This window comes from Petaurus breviceps, unplaced genomic scaffold, assembly GCF_028583685.1.
Source record: "Petaurus breviceps papuanus isolate PSGF00001 unplaced genomic scaffold, PetGlider_PUasm1.0 90977, whole genome shotgun sequence".
NCBI classification, from domain to species: Eukaryota; Metazoa; Chordata; class Mammalia; order Diprotodontia; family Petauridae; genus Petaurus; species Petaurus breviceps.
In genome coordinates this window covers 48,744,094-48,763,247 of record NW_027187391.1, presented here as the reverse complement: position 1 = coordinate 48,763,247, position 19,154 = coordinate 48,744,094, and the positions used below count along the sequence as shown (strand labels likewise).

The 19,154-nt window shown below is 33.3% G+C and overlaps 1 protein-coding gene across 5 annotated transcripts in view; it reads left to right on the top strand.

Annotated features, from left to right (window-relative positions):
• LIN28B (lin-28 homolog B) overlaps positions 1–19,154 on the top strand; it is a 129,341-nt gene that overhangs the window by 69,492 nt on the left and 40,695 nt on the right. For 3 of the 5 annotated variants that reach the window (XM_069077135.1, XM_069077136.1, XM_069077139.1), the window contains exon 4: positions 17,627–17,677. The exons of the other annotated variants lie outside the window; for them this stretch is intronic. In XM_069077135.1, coding sequence (XP_068933236.1) covers positions 17,627–17,677 — 51 coding nt within the window. The remainder of the gene's footprint in view (positions 1–17,626; positions 17,678–19,154) is intronic. 5 annotated transcript variants of the gene reach the window in all.

Below are 19,154 nucleotides of genomic sequence, written 5' to 3'. Positions count from 1 at the left end.
CTTTAGGTAATGGGAAATGAATGGTGTTTTTTTTTTTTTAAAGCAATCGGGGTTAAGTAACTTGCTCAAGTTTACATGGCCAGTTATTTCTGGGTGTGGTGCTAAGTATCAGAGCCCGGATTTGATCCAGGTCATCCTGACTCTGGGGCCGGTGCTCTTACTCACTGAGCCACCTGGCCGCCCCAATGAATGGTGGTTTTAAAAAAGAGGAATGATACAATGAAAGGAGTCTTTTAGATATGTTAAAGTGATGGCAGTGTTCAGGATGGATCAGCATATATGGAAGCTGAAGAATATGTAATAATCTAGGCATGAGGTGTTGGGAAGTTGGTCTAGGGTGGTTGTAGTAAATATAAAATAGTAAGGGGTGGATAGAAGAGACATTTTTGAAAAATGAACCAATAGGATTTACTTGACCTGTTGGACATAGGGGATTAAAGGAAAAGTGAGTTGTTAAATAATACTCTGAGGTTTTGAATTAGTCTGACTAGTGGTGGTATCATTAACCCAAATGGATCAATTCAATGGGAATATCAGTTTGGAGGAAAAAATAAGTTGATTTTTAGATGTCCTGATTTTGAAGTAATACAACAGAAATGCCCAGCAGGCAGGTGGATAGGTGGGATTAAATTCTGGAGACAGATTTAGCTGTCAACAGCATAAGAAGTAAAAGGAATACCATGTGAAAAAGACTATTAAACAATCCTTTTAATATGCTCCAAATTAGGTAATTACCAGGTTATGATGTCTAGTATGTTGAAAATCTTGGATAGATTTTAGAGAATGAGAAAAGTTATCAGAGTTAGAGAAGACAATAAAGGAACTGTTATTTAATCTAAAGAAGAAAAAGAAATTCAACAAATATTTACTGTTCATTTAGGGCAATATGCTAGATATAGTGGGAACTTTCAGTCAATTTTAAGAATATAAGTGTGGTCTGCTGTAGAATATAATTTACAAAAGCCTACTTGTTTCCTTCTCATACTATGCACAAGAATATAACTATTACTAATCATAGTGGATCACATTTTTATCTAGCACTTTTAAGCTTATAACATTTTCCTTACAGTTACCCTGTGAGGTAAGTATTACAAGTGGTATTATCTCTGTTTTATAGATCAAGAAAATTAAGTCACATGCCAAAGGTTTTACAAGTATAAAGAAGCACAGTTAGTATTCAAACTCAAGTCTCTTATATCTAAAACCAAGGGTCTTTTCTTCTCAGTGTAACATGATACACTCTTGGTCTGTCATTGTTTATCATAAAGGGCTTTACCTTTCTTAATACTCCAACCTAGAGTTCTTAGCCTTTTTTGTGTGTTGGACCCCTTGGCAATCTGGTGAAGCCTTTCTTAGAATAGTGTTTGTAACCCTAGGTATTTTTTTTACGCATTTAAAAAGGAGAGTAGAAGTTAGTGAGAATAAAGATTTTTATTTCCCATCCAAGTTCATGGAATATGCAGGGAACTCCAACAGTTTATGAACCCCAGGTTAAGAAACCCTGTTCTAACTAGACTTTAAGGTTTTTGTGGACTGAGATCAGGTTTCTGTACATCTTAATGCATAGCACAAAACTAAATGATGGGCTCTTGGTTTCTCTGAATAATGTGAGTTGATTAAAACATAGCACAGTTTGATTACAAAGTTTACTCGCAATTCTTTTTTCATTTTAGTATTCAGAAATTATATCCATTCTTTGTGATTCAAGATGACCTTAGGGTTAGTATACTTAGGGAAAGAAACATAGACTTTCATCTATGTTCAGTTTGTGGTTTTAAAGTCAGCTGGGTTAGTTAAAAAAATAACTCTCAAAAGTAAACATTTACCAAAAGAAGGCAATCCTAGTAGATGCTACTATAATTGCCACATGCCTTACCAGAAATATGTGTGTGGTGTCAAAGAGATTACTCTACTTGGCTATAGGAAGTAAAACTTTTTAGCTCTATGTACCCAGAAAGACAGTACTCACTTTCAGTAGCATTATATTTGATTACCAAGGACTGGCTTTTATACTTTAAGAAAATTGTCTTCTCTCCTGTAACATTTTGAAGAATGCATAAAAACTAACTAATTCTGTGTTGCACACAGTATTGCAACTACTAAAATTATTTTTGTAATTAGTTTGAAAAATACCAATCATTTTATAAAAAGTAAATTTTTAAAAACTTTTTGTTATTGGATAGTCAGAGAAATTCTTTTTGGAGTAAGACAACTCATAGAATGTCTTTGGGGTTTGACTGTAATTTGAATAGTTACTTGCACTACCCAGTTTTACCAGTTACACATTGCTATATCTGAACATCAAGAACTAGTCAACCATGTAAAAATTATTTTGAGGTCTTTAAAAAGTAAGAACAACTATTACAAGTGGTAAAAAAAATCCCCCTTCCCCCAATTATCTTCTTTGTCTAAATTAAAACAACAGCAAGTAACTGAAGAAATGATTTGGTATGCACTAGTATTCAAACTAGTAAAACAGCTCTTTCCGGTCTTAAGGTGAAAGACATCAGAAGACCTTGCTCACTCATTAGTGATGCTTAAAATTTTATTTTGTAGCCTACCAAGTCTTTAAAATTAGTCATAGCACATAGCTGATGAAAAACTGTTGTGGTACTAGAATGCCAAATATCCTCTTAGTTTTTGTTACTGGGGCAACTAAGCAACTATAACATTTGTAAATTTAGCACATTCTTTGACTGTACACAGTCAAAGGGGATTAATCTAATGCTTGGAATAGATGATAGAATCATTTAAGATAAAATAATTTAAAATATTTTTATCACACGTAATCGGAAATATGGTTATATATTTGAATTTTCAGCTCAGGCTTTTAAAAATTGTGTAAAATTTTGTTTTTATGCTACAAAGAACATAAACATTTTTAAAGATTTTATTTTGTCATCTTTACTCATAAAGTTAGCTAGGAACTTGTTTTTTCCTCTTTGTTACAACTCTTATCTTAATATTGTCATATAATATGTTGTATTTTTTGTTTCATTTTTAATTACATAAATTTAAAATTTTTTCTTTAAAATATTGAACATCACTAGGCTCATTTCTTGCTGTTCTTTACTTTTCTCTCTATTTTCAATAAGGTGTTTTGCATGTCTATTATCCAGTCTGTATGGAAGAGAGAAACAGTTTTAGCACATATTTAACATTTTTAATGAAAGATGGATGGTTTTGATCACTTCCTGTCTGATTTGCTTTAACTTCCTTCTTCCTCAGAACACCACCTGCCAACTTCCTTTCTCTAAATTAGCTCAAACCATGTGGAGAGCACAGTAATTTCTACTGTTTAATGGGGAAAGTGATTTCCTTTCTTTTCTATAATTATTCATCCTAACATTTACAAGAAATCGTAATATTAGAAAACAGCTTTAAAACTGGGCTGTGATCTTTAATGACTTTTTTCATTTGTAACTCATGTATAAGATTTATATAATGATAGCTTCTTTTGTTGTTATTCTTGTGCTAATGCTCTACCTTCTTTTTTAATTTTAATTTCTCTGCGGGTAGAGACTTATCTTTTACTCCCTGATACCATCTTCTCTCTCCACTACACATGCCTAGAAAAGGGCTAGTCACACAGAACTTTGTCTTTCCATATGTATTAACTCTTTGGGGATCTTAAAAATATAATTTGAAGAATAGCAAGTCATGGAGTACTCTCATTCATATTAATGTTTCAGTTATTACATCTGATTGTAAGTATGGTGCTTTGGTTTTTTATTTTGAAGTGTAATATTAGCACATTTTTACTTAAAAGGCAGGTAAATAATGAAAGTTTAAGGTTAGTGCTTCAGTTGTTTAATACAAATCTTACCATTTGCCTTGGCAAGCATGTGAGGCCTTTATATGAACATCTTGGAATCATGTCAAATTCTTTTGTACTTAAATTATAGTAAGCCATCTATAGAATTAAAAACTGATTTGATTAGTTCAACACTTTTAATAGTTTAATAAAATTTTGTTATGTAATAGAGATGTTTTATTTGACCATTTATGCTATTAAGATTGTTAAATGAACAGAATTTTAAAAAATGCCAAGTTTGTCATTGTTTATGAAATTCCTGTTTTACTAAATTGTATCTTTGAGTAATTCCTTTTTGTCAGTGCTTGTATATGATAATAGTAAAAAATATTTTTGTTAGAATTTGTTCAGTAGTTTCTGATGGAAATTTAAATTAGAGTTATTCCAAATCCTTGCAATTTATTCACAAGGACTTTTCCTCGACTGTGGTCAGTGCATTTTTCCTCGTCTAAAGAAAAGGCATTTATTTCTAAAAGAAAATAATTTAGACACTGCCTTCCTATGCAGCAAGTCTCCCTTCTCGCTAATTGTAACTATAATTCCATCTCTGTGTTTGCTATAATAAACCTTTTTCACTTATCATCTAAGATGGAGTAATTTAATTTTTTCCCTATTTTTCTGTAAGTTGTACTTACAGGGAAACTAATGTCCTATGCTTCAGAGTATTTGCAGTACACATATGATAATGAATTTTTATGTTAAAGTTAGTTTTTACAATGGCTCCCTACTAAACTCCACCCATTTTAACTCGTCCTTTTTGATGATTTTATTTAAAGGATATTCAAACACCTGCTATGGGGAAATAACAATCAGTGTTGCTTAGGTGCCAGAGATAAGGTTTTTGGTAGAGCCATATCAACAAATTCCAGTAAATAAGTGTTTCATCTTTATACTTATGTGATTAGATTTTGGAATTTGCTGTTTAGTTGGTTTCTTTTGTGGAAGAGAAATCTTTCAGGCATGAATTGATAGGCCAGATCCTTTGAGGTCTGTCTCCTCTGACCTATGACCCCTATTCTTACAAGGTCAACATCTGAGGGCAGGAGATTAAGGCAGTTTAAAGACTGGAATGGTAAATGGAATGGAAAAATTAGCCAGCACATTTTGGGTGCAAAACATCAAAGTCATCAAACAGTTTACTTATTTTAAACCTGGCTTAAGGGTGTAACAAGCTAATTGTACTGGGTTTGTTGGTGTAAGAATATATTTTTTTAAAAAACTGTGATTTACTTGCAAGAGATCAGTTAGACCATAATTTTTTAAAAAAGAATTTAATTCAAATTAAGTTAACAAATGTAAGCAAAAAAGTAAAGAAATGCAAAAATGAAGTACTCTTACTACTATTACTTTCTTTTGCTGCTGAGTTTGGATGCTTTTTAAATTTTTAAATATTTTCCTTGGAGAAATGTTTGATACAGATTTTAAAACTCAATATATTTATTGATAAATCGTTGACAAGGAAAATAAAGTAGCACTTTTGTGTACATTTCCTTGCTAATTAAGTAGTGGTTTCCAATTAAATTATAATGTTATATTTCATTGTCTTCATATACCTATGCATTTAGATATTTTGACTAAAATATGAAAGGATGGCAGAGAATGAATCTTAAACAGGCGGAAAAACGTAGTATGTTATATTTATCCCCTTTTCCTTTTTTAATATGCCTCCCCTCTTCCCCTTTTTAATCTTTCATTTTGCTTCATAATGACATGATTGTCTAACAATAAAAGAGCACAAGTGTGTATCACCCCTTAATTGCTATGGCCTGGTCTCTACTAAGAATTGAACTCCAAATAAATTCTTCATTTCGTGTTTGTTTGTTTTTCTGAGCAATTGTGAGACTGTAGTTTGATGTGAGGGGCTGGATTTGAATAGCTCAACTATTAGTTCAAGGTCCTATACAGGCATAAGAGTAGCTAAGGAAGTTAGTAGCACAAAGTGAATACCTACATCTTCAGGAAAATTCTGAATGTTTTACATTGACCCTATTTCAATCCCTAGGGATTTAATTTTTAGGTTGGCTTTCCAGATCTCTTCTTTCCAGGATTATTTGGTCAGGGATCTCTTAATGAGGCAATTATAGCTGTTTCCTTCATTCACATTATCTTAGCAGATGCTCTCCCTGCTGTGACCTCTGGATAGGCTAGTCAGACAATGTGCCATTCTCATCACCTTCCTCAAGACATTGTATAGGGTTGAGCTTCATTTGGCCTTGCTTTAAAATCTTACTGGATTCCTGATAAGAATAATCAAAAGTAGTTATCAAAAGACACCAAAAAAACAGCCCCAAACTAATTTTAGCAGAAATAATCTTGTGTCCTCACACTCTCTCCCTTCCCCTCAAAAAAAAAAACTTTGAAAAGGAATCACATGAAAAGTTAAACATTTCAAAATCAGTTTAATGAATAAATCGAGCAACTGCTATTGCCTTTACCCTTCATATAATGTACCATGAGTAAGTGGGATCAACAGTTCACTGCATACCTTCATTATGGGGCTATTGTGAAAGTTAATTGGGTAACATTTATAACTACTTAGATATCCTTTTCAGATAGGATAATTTAGCTATTATCATTTTAAAGTTTTTTAGCAGGTATATACCATTGGTTCTCCGTAGAAAACTTAAAGAATATGAATGTTATGTATTTTATTTGAGAATTGTGGTGTCTAGTTTGTTCCTATATTACTTTTGTAGAAGAAAAACAGAATAAGGGTGAGTGCAGATACAGGCAAGTCCATGGTACACTCTTCCATTCAACCAGATAAATCCTCTAATTGAATATCAATTCTGTGCCGCAACTCCCATGAACAGCAGTAGAGAGATTAACAAAGTTGTTAACAGCTCTCAAACTATCCATCTTTATTCTCTATTAATAGGGAAGTGAAAGTCAAATTCTATTTAGTGAAATTCAAGACTCTGTCCAAATTTATCTAAAATTTATAAAATAATTTTGTACAAAGCAAAATGTTGATTGAAATAAGTGGAGCAATGGTATAGTTTGAAATCTTTTTGTTATATAGAGTTGTTTGTTATAGTGGCATTTGACTTGTATTTCAACATTGTCTTTATGCACTTACTGAGAAGTCTTAAGCAAAATAATTATAATTTTTGCATTGAAATATAATGCTCAAAATTATAATTGATTCAAGATGCATGCATTTTTTTTTACTGTTGCAAAGTAGTTGTCTTCAGTAATAATTCTTTAGAGAAAGTTTTTTGTATGAAGCAGTCAGTATACAAATATAAATTTAAAAACAAAAAAACAAAATACCCTTAAGAAAAAAATGATCTTGTAAAAGTATCTTATTACTTGGAGCAAGACCGGAGAACACTGATAAAGAATTTAAAACTTTAAGTTTTTAAAATACTATAATTTTTCAGTTGTTCCTCCACAAAGTTCTTCAGTGCCGAAACATGGTTTGAAAGTTACCCTATACTCTCAAAGACTATGCCACTGCAACAAGAGCTCTTTCAGATTCTACGGTGTTGGAAAGGATTTGAGTATGGTCCTGGCAGCAGAGTGATTCTTCTTTCCAAGGAAAATTCTAACTAAATAAGGAAAGGCTCATCATTTCTAGACTGTCTACGTTAGCTATTAATGAATTCTTTGGCCATAGTAACCCACTACATATGGTGAACACTGAATAAAATAAAAAAATTAAACTGACTATATTTTAGTAGACAGGAAATGACTTGCTACTGATGTGAATGTCATTCCTGAATTAATTCTCTGGATCATCAGATCATTGGCTTGCTAAAACAAAGATCAAAATTAGTGTAGAACTTCAGAAAAGAATAAAAATATATGGTGAACAATTTAGATAACTTCATCCTTGTCCATTTAAGCCAGTTGCTGATTGTGAAAAATGGGATATGGGCAGAAGAATAAACACAGACACAGACTACACTATTTTCATCCAGAATCTTTGCTAATCTAACTTTCCATAATGAGTCCAGAACAATGTAGAAAATGCCTTAGAAAACAGTTGATTTACTTGCCAACAAGAAAGTTATGAATATTGGGGGCAACATTACTTTAGAATAAGAAATGAGAAAACTCATTTGTAAAATCTTACAAAGTAGGATTCTGGAAAAATATGTAATATTACCTCACAAAATGTAGAAGCTATAAAGAACAAATCCATTTTAAAGAAAGCTTGGCAAGACATTCAACTAAGCAGAGTAATTTAAGGATGAAAATTAAAGGAGGGCAAGAAACAATTTATAAAAAGATCTTCATATATTTTTATAACAAACTATTCACCCTCAGTGATTGTGTAAAAGACATTTAGACTCTAACTTTTCTGTCTTGAATATATTTGTAGAGGAGGTAGAGATCAAACTGAATTAATAGGAAAAACAGCTGGATTCGAAGAATACAAAAAGGAAATTCATACTTGATATAACACAACTGTGAGAACCTTGATAGGTCAATTTGTAAGATACCTGAATGAGTGGAAGATAGAAAGGTATGAAAAAATGTTGGGCCTCATTAGTATTCGTCCCCACTCCCTCTACCCCCAAAATACTACTGACCTGTTTATTTGCCTGCCTATAGATTTGTAGATCTGGAGCTGGAAGTAATCTCAGAGTCTATCTAGTGCTAGTATAGCCTCCTCATTTTACAGAGGAGGAAATTGAGACTGAAAGTAGTAAAATGCCTTGCCTTAGGTCACATTAGCAGTAAATTATTCCAGAGTCATTGCTCCTTTGACTATACCACAATGAACCTATCTATATCAAATACTTAATAGAATAGTATATGTGCACAAAGTATATACATAAAGCCAGTTTTTTTGTGCTTAGATGACTGGGAGGGTAGTAGTTAAGAGAAATAAGGAAGAACTGAGTTTTTTTGAGGAGATAATATGGAGCTTGGAAGGGAAAGGTGAAGGATTTAGTCTTAAACATTGAATTTGAGATGTCAGTGAGATGTGTACAGATGAAAGTGTATCGTTGGTACTTGGAACTCTGGGACTAGAGCTCGGAAGAGATGCAAGGGTGATTGATAAAGTTTTGGGAATAGAAGGGGAATATTTGAAGGTGCTAATGAGAACAGATGAATAAGAAATAGGAGAAAGAAAAAAGACAGAACTGATCATAGATTTTTGAGAAATACCAACCATTAGGAGATTAGAAATACAGTTATAGAAGGTGATAAAGAAAAAAATTGAGAAATTAAAGAACAGAGTTAAGCAAATGCCAAGGAAGAAAAAGAAGAATATTTCAAGGAGAGTAGGGTGGTTAGCCATCTTAAATATTGGAAAGAAAGTGGAGTATTGACAAACGGCAACTCCACAAGTCATTGGTGTTCTTTCAGAGAGCAGTTGTAATTGAATGATGGGAGAAACCAGATTGCAAGAAGGTAATTAAACACTGAATAGAGGTGAAGTAGAGAAAGTAAATGGAGACTTTTCTTTTGAGTAACATGGCATTTAATTTGGATAGTATATACCTGAGCATGTCTTGAGGTTAGATTTAAAGGAGGTAGTGAAGAGAAATATAAGGTACTAGGGAAATTATGATTAGATCAAGTTCTTGAGGAAGTGAGAGGGGATGACCCAGGAGCATGGGTGCAGGGTTTATCTTTAGGAAGGAGGAGGGGAAACATCTCTTTCTCAGCCAGGATTTGAGGAACAAGATAAAGGAAGTCTGGGAGTTTCTGCCAGTTGGCGTTAATCTTTCTAATAAATTAGGTAAGTTAATGTATTGCAAGGGAGATTTACAGAGTTGGGATTGGGAACTTAAATCTAAAAAAGCTATGCAATAGCTATATTTGGAAATGTCAGGGAATAAATAAGATTTGAGTAAGTAGAGCAATATTGAGGTACCTTTTGACCCTCAATAATGTGAATTTACAATGTATCAAGTAGCTATATGGCAGTATAAGTAGTTATGAGGCAACATTAATATAAGTATTTTCACAACTGTCACTCAATACAACATTTTGTGATCATTTATTTTTTAAAAATCTCTGAGATAACATTGCTCACCATTTTACAGGTGAAGATTGCCTCAAGTTTTTATTAAACCTTATTTGAATTATAAGTGGAAATTTCAGGTTCCATTAATAAACCTATAACATTAAAACAACAGGAAATTGTTGCTAAACACTTACTTATTACTGTTAAAACACTTTGTTTACTCTATTATTGGACTTGTAGTTATGTACTGTTTTTTAGAAACACAGTATGGCATAGTAGAGAAAGTGCTGGATCTAGAGTTAGAAAGAACTGGGTTCAGATACCATGTCTGACCACTAGTTGTTTCACCATGAACAAATCATCTAATCTCTCTGAACATCACTCATTTCACTGGCTTAAAAAAAATCGACTTCCTAATCATGTGTTGATCATTTGTGATCCTTGGTAATAGAAAAGAGTTTTCATGTTAAGTAGATTTGAGGCAGTTGTTCACCTTTTTAAAAAGGCAATGATTTTCTCTGTCTTCTTAACACCAATTAAAATTAACCCCAAATACTTAATTTTCAGGTCTTTTATGACCCGTGGTAAATATGATCCCTGACATGTGAATGGCATTGGACTGGTGGTGGTAGAAATAGTGCTAATAAAGTAGTATGATGCCATCATCAGCATCTCCTAAGTATTTTGGAGCTAGGAATACCCATCATTATCATCATAGGTCATATTTATGCAGTTTTTTTTCACCAACCATTTCCCTTACAACAACCCTGTTAGGTTGATAGTGCAAGTATCATTTTGTCCTATTTACTAATGAAGAAACTAATTTCTTTGATGACTTGCCCATAATTCACAAAAAAAAAAGATCAAAAGAAACCGTAGGGGGAAAAATCACAGTCTCTGGCATAGTTATTCAACCTCTATTTCATGAAGACATATTTGTCAGAAGTGACATTGTTAGAATTAAGAAAAAGCAAGATTATAGATTTGGACAGAAAGAGATCTTTAACCAAATAAGATATAGAGGAGATCACAAGAAATAAAATAACTAATTTTTATTAGATGAAATTTTTGTTTTTAAGTATTAAGAAAATCAATGCAACTAGGTTAATAGGGGAAACTATCACTTGGGGGAAGATCTTTGCATCGAGTATCTCTGATAATGCTTTAATATCTAGTATTTGTATATTAGCAAATGTATATGTGAGGGCTTGCTGAGCCCTTTTGAGGGCTATTCATCTACCTTTGGTATTCATCTCCACTCGACTCTCACCTATAGCATGCTTGGAGGCCATACCCCAGTAAAACTATCTCAGTGGACAGGCCGGACTGATAGGCCTCAAGCCTATCAGTGGGTTGGGGGGATGTCTACCTGAAGCAAGTGAAAACTTTCCTTGGCTGAATGGGCAGATGAGAAAATTTGTTCCAAAGGCCTTGAAGGAAACTAAACTGAAGCAGGCGTTGTGGAGCACTTAGAGCTTGGTCAGACATTGAAGACACCAAGGTCATCCCCTGCATCCTGGGGCATTACCATCCTCTTGACTCTTGTCTTGTCACTGGACTTCATTGATTCTTGAAGGGAGAGTGAGGCTGACACCTTCGTGCAGCTCTTGTTTCACTTAAATAAAATTAACCAGAGAGTCAAGCGTTGGTTGTCTTTAAAATAACAACCTGTGTATATATTGGTCAGAAAGATATTCCCCAGTGGGTAAGTAGTCAGTGAATATGAACAAAGAATTCTGAAAAGAACATAACACCATTAACCATATGAAAGATAGTTCTAAATTGCTAACAGAAAAACAACTCTGAAGTTTCACCTTATGCCTAGAAACTTGCAAATTGACAAAAGGTGGAAATGGTCAGTGTTGGAGGAACTGTAGAAAGACAGGTGCTTGGGGTGTCTGTGTGTGTGTGTGTGTGTGTAAATATAAATGTAGAAAGTCACACTAATATACTGTATGTGTATACATGTGCATATAAAGCTGTAGAAAAGTATATTATGTTGGTAGAGCTGTATATTAGTTCAACCACTCTGGAAAGCAATAATTATGCTTTCATTTTTTAAAAAATGTTTAAAATACACATGCTTAACTATCCCTTTGACTCAAAGATTCCACTGCTAAGCATATTGCCCTCTAAAGAGGTTTAAAAAATCGCCCATTTACATCAGATGAGATATTTATACAGTGTTTAGCACATTGCCTGGCATATATGTGCTATATAAATGCTTCTTTCCTTCCATTTTCCCCTGGCCTACATCAGAATATTCATGGTAGAATTTTTTTTAATGATAGTGAGAAACTTGAACCAAAATATATGTTCATTGATTAGGAAATTGTTAAAAATGTTATGGCACACTAATGTAATAGATTATCATATCCTAAGAAACAATGAATATGAAAAATTCAGAGAAATGTGGAACCATTTGTATGAATGCTCTAATATTGGGTGAAGTAAACAGAATAGAATAATAATTTACATGATAAATATAGCAGTATAGATGGAAATAACAAAAAAAATTAAATGCTAATTATCCTGCCCAAGATTGGTCCCAGGGAAGAGATGAGAAAACATGCCTCCTAATGGAACATTTCATTTACTATTAGTCTTGGTTGATACACTGCCTAGTTTAATAAGTCAGTCAGTTAATAAGCATTTATTAAATGCCTGCTATGTTCCAGGCACAAAAATGAAACTGTCCCTTGAAGGAAAGAATTGATAGTCTGTTGGGAGATGAGTGTATTTATAAATATATGGGAAGATGAAAAATAAATTCATTTTTGAATGGGAAAGCATTACCAAAAGTATTTAGAATTAAAATGTTAGGAAGTGGAGACGCATGGAAATTGTTGTTTTTTTTTTTTCTATTTTGAAAACCAACTTCATCTAATTATTGAATATTTAGTCTAATTCAAATTGAGGGACACAAACCAGATTTTCAGAAATTCATATTGTTGTAGGTACCTTTGATCTTTTAATTGGGATATTGATTTTATTTTTAAGGTTTTATTGATGCCTTTTTTCAGCACTTTTCCCAATTTGCTTTTTCGCCATCTCTTCCAACGCTTACCTTTGAATGCTCTGTTTTAGAAAAGAAAACTAATACCTGTCATGTGTCATGTACTCTGTTAGGTGCCAAAGATATAAAAACAAAACTATAATAGTACTTGCTCTCAGGGGACTTAACTTTGGATCTGGGGAGGTAACAAGTGCATATATATTTATTTAAAACATAAGTATGGAACTGGATCTGTGCTTTAATTGGTTTGGTAAAAAAGTTTATTTTTAAACAATGCAGGCTTGCATCTTCTCTCAACTTAGTCTTAGAGAATTGCCCAGGGCACTGAGAAATATCTTGGATCAGATGGCTAGGAGCACTTGAACTCAGGACTTCTTGTATTCAAGGCTACCTCTCTATCCATCATGCAACCCTATCTCTATATAGAGCATGTACAGAATAAACATGAGATAATTTTGGGAGGGAGGGTACAAAAGGGGGAAAGTCAGGCAGAACAGCAGTATCAAATAGAATGAATCTCTGGGGGGGGGGCATATACTGACTTAGAAAACTACAAATTAACATTGTCTCTGTTGTAATATATTTTTATTTTTGTTAAACATTTTCCATTTACATTTTAGTTTGGTTTGAGCCTCATATTGGGAGCACAGACTGGGAGTTTGACACCTTTGATGTAGAAGATGGGTGGCATGGGGGATAGCCAGTTCAAAGGTGCAGAGATAGAAGATGGAGAGTCATATGTAAAAAACATCAAAGCCACTTGACCAGGAGTATGGAATGTAGATGAGGAGATGGGGTTAAATTCTGAAGGCATCAAACACAAGAGGATCAAATATAGATCCTAGAGGAAATAGAGAGCTAAGTGGTTCAATGGATAGAAAATTTGGCCTGGAGTCAGGAAGACCTAAGTTCAAATGTGACCTTAGACACTTAATAACTGTATGACCCTAGTTAAGTCACTTTACCTCTGTTTGCCTTAATCCACTGAAGAAGGAAATGACAAACCACTCTAGTATCCTTGCCAAGAAAACCCCATGTTCAGTAAAAGAGGAGAATGTAAAAGCAGGCTTGAAATTTAACATCAAAATTGGCAGGTAGGTGATGCAGTCAACAGAGTGGTGGACCTGGAGTCAGGAAGACCTGTGTTTCAATCCAGTCTCAAAAAATTACTAGTTGTATGACCCGGGCAAGTCACGTAACCCTCTTTACCTCAGTTTCCTCAGCTGTAAAATGAGCTGGAAAAAGAAATGGCAAACATTCTAATATATTTGCCAAGAAAACCCCCTCTAAATGGTTGTGACTTAGAGAGATATCAAAAGATTGGAGGTTGCAATTGTGGAAGGAGAATGGCCTAGGAAAGACCTATACAATTTGGCAGTATGTAGGGGCCAGAATTAAAATAGGCTTCTTTGGGCTGCAGATAGTTTAGACTAGAGACAGATTGACAGTGGTTGGTTACAGCAGGTCACATGACAAACAGGAGAGAGTGTGCGGTTGGCAACCCTACATTTTTCACCAGTAACCAGAATTCCTTTGGTGGGCTGCAAGTTATACAGGCCTGGTGTAGGGACTGGAGATAATAGCCTCCAGGATCTGGATGGAGTGATTAGTTTGTATAGAGTGCATCTCAAAGGAATATAGAAGTGTCTAAGCAATGACATTGAAGGTGAATCTAGAATTGGCAGTAGGGAGTAAAGACTTTTTCCAACTCCCCATCTAAGACCATGGTTTTGGAGAAGAAGTAGGAGGTAGGGGAAATGGTAGGAGAGAAAGAACAGCCAGTGCTTTGAAGAGTTGCCAGAGGTAGAATCATTTAGGGACACAAATAGGTCTCAACATTGCCTAGTGCTACAGATTAAAATGTAATTGGGAAATGTTTTTAAAAGTAAATAAAAATACAATAAAGCACAGATAATGTTAATATGTAGTTTTCTAAGTCAATATTCCCACACAGGGACCCTTATGTATGATTTAGTGGTATAGTTTCTGTTTGAGTTTGACACCACTAATCTGGGGAAAGCTTGGTCTCTATCAGTAAAATGAAATATCCCATGTGGTTGGTCAGAGATGAGGGCTGAGGCCTCCACCAGACACTCACTTTACTATGGAGAGGAGAAAATCATGTTTAATCATCTGTTCTATAATAACTTAATTGATCATCATTCGTCTGAGTCTGTCTTTTAGAGTTGTTTCAATTTACATATTGGTAGTTCTTATGTCTATTATTCTTTTAGTTCTGCTTAATGTCTTCTGCATCAGTTCATACAAAGTCTTCCAGTGCTTCTCTGAATTTTTCAAATTTGTTAATGCTATAGTATTCCATTATATTCATATCTCACAGTTTCTTCAGCCATTCCCCAATCAATGAATACCCACTTGACTTCCAGTTTTTGTGCAACCACAAAACATGCCGCTCTAAATATTTTATATGTATGTAAGACCTTTCCCCCTGTCGTCAATCTCTTTAACTTAGATATGGAGGGGTGGAATTCCTGAATCAAAAGATATAAGTAGTTTTTGTTTATTTAATTGACGTTCCTTAATAATTCCAAATCGTTACCCAAGGATTGGTCCCATTGACAGCTACACCAACAGTGTATTAATGTACTCATATTCATAAGGGCCTTCCAACAATGACTATTTCTATCCTTAATCTTCAGGCAGTTTGGAGAGATTAAACTCCTGAGTTGATTTAATTTGCCTTTTTTTTTCTTTTTGGAGGGCAGTTGGGGCTAAGTGACTTGCTCAAAGTCACATAGCTAAGTAAGTATGTCAAGTTTCTGAGGCTGGATTTGAACTCAGGTCCTCCTGACTCCAGGGCCGGTGCTCTATTGACTGTGCCACCTAGCTGCCCCTAATTTGCATTTTATTATTAGTGATTTGGAGCATTTTTGATATGCTTATAATAGTTTATATTGATCTTTTCACAACTGTATCATTTTAACTTATTAACTCTTGGTTTCATATATTTGTGCCAATTTTCTATATATTTTGAGTATCAAACTATGATCAGATATATTTGATGGAAAGTTCCCTCTTCTCCCACACAGAATCTCTTCTTGTTACAGCTGAACGTATTTTCTTCATGAAAAAACTTAGGCTCACAGGATAACAGAATTACAGATACAGAACTGGAATAGTCATTAGAGGACTTTTGGTCCTACCCTGTAATTTTACAGATGAGGAAACTGAAGTAAGGTAAATTAAGGTATTTGTCCAAATTCACAGATAGTAGATATCAGAGGCTGGAATTTTAATCTAGGAGCTATGACTCCAGACTTTAGGACCTATGGTAGCTTTTTAATTTCATGTAATTAGCATTGTATTTTATTACCTATTTTTATCATTTATTATTATTTCCCTGTTTCATCTAGTTTTATTATTTATTTTTACTATTTTATATTTTCATCTCTGTCCCTTGTTAGGTTAAGAATTTTCACCCTGGGGGTGGCTAGGTGGTGCAGTGGATAGAGCACTAGCCCTGGAGTCAGGAGGACCTGAGTTCAAAATCGGCCTCAAATACTTAACACAAAACTAGCCATGTGACCTTGGGCAAGTCACTTAACCCCAATTGCCCCCCCTTCAAAAACAAACAAAAAAGAATTTTCACCCTGGCCATAGATGTGAAAAATACCTTCTTTTGTTTTCTTCTAATTTAGGTCTCATATAAATTTGGAGCTGATTATAGTATATGGTATAAAGTATGGTTTAAGCCTCGTTTCTTCCCAGTTGCTTACAATTTTTCCTAGAAAATTCAGTCAAATGGGGATATTCTACTTAGATATTTGTGTTCTATTGCATCTGGATTTTCTTGTCTAGTCTGTTCCTCTAGTTTACATTTTCATATTTTAACCTTTACGAAATAGTTTTTATGATCACTGTTTACATAGTAGTTTGAGATCTGGAAATGATATGCTCCCTTAATTTTAAATACCTACTTTTGGTTGTATTTTTAAAAGGTCTTTTAATGCTTCTGTGATTTTTTAGATTTTTCTTTTAAACAGGAGTTCTGTATTTTTCATAGATTTTCTCATATATTTTGACATATAATTATTCTTTTACTATTCACATGAATTATACTAATAAGTTAACATAGATAAAAAAATTTTTTGCTAACCCTAAATTAAATTATGCTGATTTTTTTCTTGTATCCCAGGAATAAATCCAGCTTGATCATGGTGAATACTTTTAAAATTATTACTATTTAAATTTTGCTTTAAATGTTTATATCTCTATTGAGGGACTTAATTTAGTGTAGAGTTTCTTTCTCTCCTTTACCCTTCACTGATTTGATTATTGGGGCCATCAGGGACTTATAAAAGGTGTCTAGTAGAGTGCTATCTTTCTTAATTATTTAAAATAATTTTGTAGCATGTATCTTAATTTTTCTTCTATATGTTTGATAAAATTCAATTGAAAATGGACCTAGATTAGGTTCTACCTCTCCCCTCCCCTGGTTTGGTAGCTCATTTATGGCTTGTTCAATTTCTCCTTGTGAGATTGGGTTGTTGTCTGTATATTTTTGAAATAATCATCCTTTCCTATTAAATTAACAGTTTTGATGGCATATAATTGTGTGTAATAGTTTCTGATAATTCTTTCTATTTCTCTCTTTTTGTTGTGTACTTATCACATTGATATTTGATTTTGGTATTTTATTTTTTATTTTTAAATCATTCTCAAATGATTTTTCAGTTTTGTTAGTCTTTTAAAAACATCTTTTTGCTTTTGTTTGTCAGTTATTTTAGTTTCTCCTTGAATTTGAATAATCTTTTCTTTTGGAGTTATTGATTTGTTGAATTTCTAGGTTTTTTTTTTTAATCGCATGCTCAACTCCTCTTTTTTCTATTTTCTTTCTATATGTTTTCAGAGATATAATTTTTCCTCTGAGGACTGCTTTAGCTGTACCCCCAAAATTTTGGTATGTTTTCTCATCGTTATCATTATATTTAACAAAGTTATTATTTCTATGATTTGTTCTTTTATCCACTTAGTAATGTTGATGCTATATAAATTTCATTTAGATATGCCCCTTTTACTTTATCTCTGTTACTTTCTTTAGTGTGTTATGGTCTATAAAAGATGTATGATATTTATAATTTTTAAATGATTTTTTGTATGTTAGAACATGACTGATTTTTATAAAGGTATTATTAATATTACAGTGTGTATGTGTGTGCTTGATTCTCGTTCCCAAAATAACTTGTCTTCTTTCATACTCAGTAGTCTGTTCATCTCTATTTTCCATTTTGTTTATCTTTCTCTTATACAGCTTAGAGAATTACTAGTCTTCTACAGTTATTTTGTTACTATGTCTCTTTACAATTTGGTTAGCTCTTCCTTTATGAATTTAGACACTTTGCCATTTAGTATATGTATATTTAATAATGATATTGTTTCATTTCCATATATACCTTTTAGGTATATAACCATTATATATCTTTTAAAATTGCAATTACAACTCCTGCAATCATCTAAAGCATAGTAAATTTTGTTGTAACCTCTCATTTTAGCTCTGTGTTTATCTTATTTTTAAAATTTGTTTCTTATATGTAAGAAATTAATGATTTTTTTCTTATTCATTCTATCATTCTCTTTCATTTTATTGGACAATTTAACCAATTTATATTTAAGGTTATAATTGTAGGTTGGGGTTTTACTTCATATAATAAATTTGTTTGATTTTCTTATCTCTTTCCCCTTTTAAGTTAGAACTTTTGTCCTTATGATTTGTTTTGCTTACACTAATTTAATCCTAGTCTCCTCCTAAATATACTTATCTCATTGCTCCTTTTTTCCTGCCCCATCCAAAATTCCCTGAGTTCCCTTTAATTATGATCTACTTTGTTTTTAGGCATTGTTTAATCTTATCTTTTTCCATCCATATACAAATGTGGTTCAGAATTCTCCCTTCCTTCCCTTTACCAAGAAATACTAATTTACGTCACATCACTCCTTATTTATTTCTCATTTTTCTGCTTTTACACTTAAGTTATCTTAATTCTTTCTATGTCCCTTCCAATGGACAGGACTTAATCTTTCTACTATCCTGTTGATATAGATGCCTATGCTGCACACTCCTGCCTTCCCCATCTTTTTTAAAAAAATGTTTGTTCTTTTTTTTCTTTTTTTTTTTTTTTGCTTTTTGGAGGGCAACTAGGTTTAAGTAACTTGCCCAAAGTCACACGGCTAGGTTTTTTGCTTGTGTGTGTTAAGTGTCTGAGGCTGGATCCGAACTCAGGTCCTCCTGATTCCAGGGCCATCACTCTACTCACTGTGCCACCTAGGCGCCCCTCAAGTTCTTTTAAAAAATATCAGTATCAGAAATATTAGTTCTTAGAGGAGACAGTGTGGCATTGTAGACATTAATCTAAACCATACATAACAGGGTCTTATAT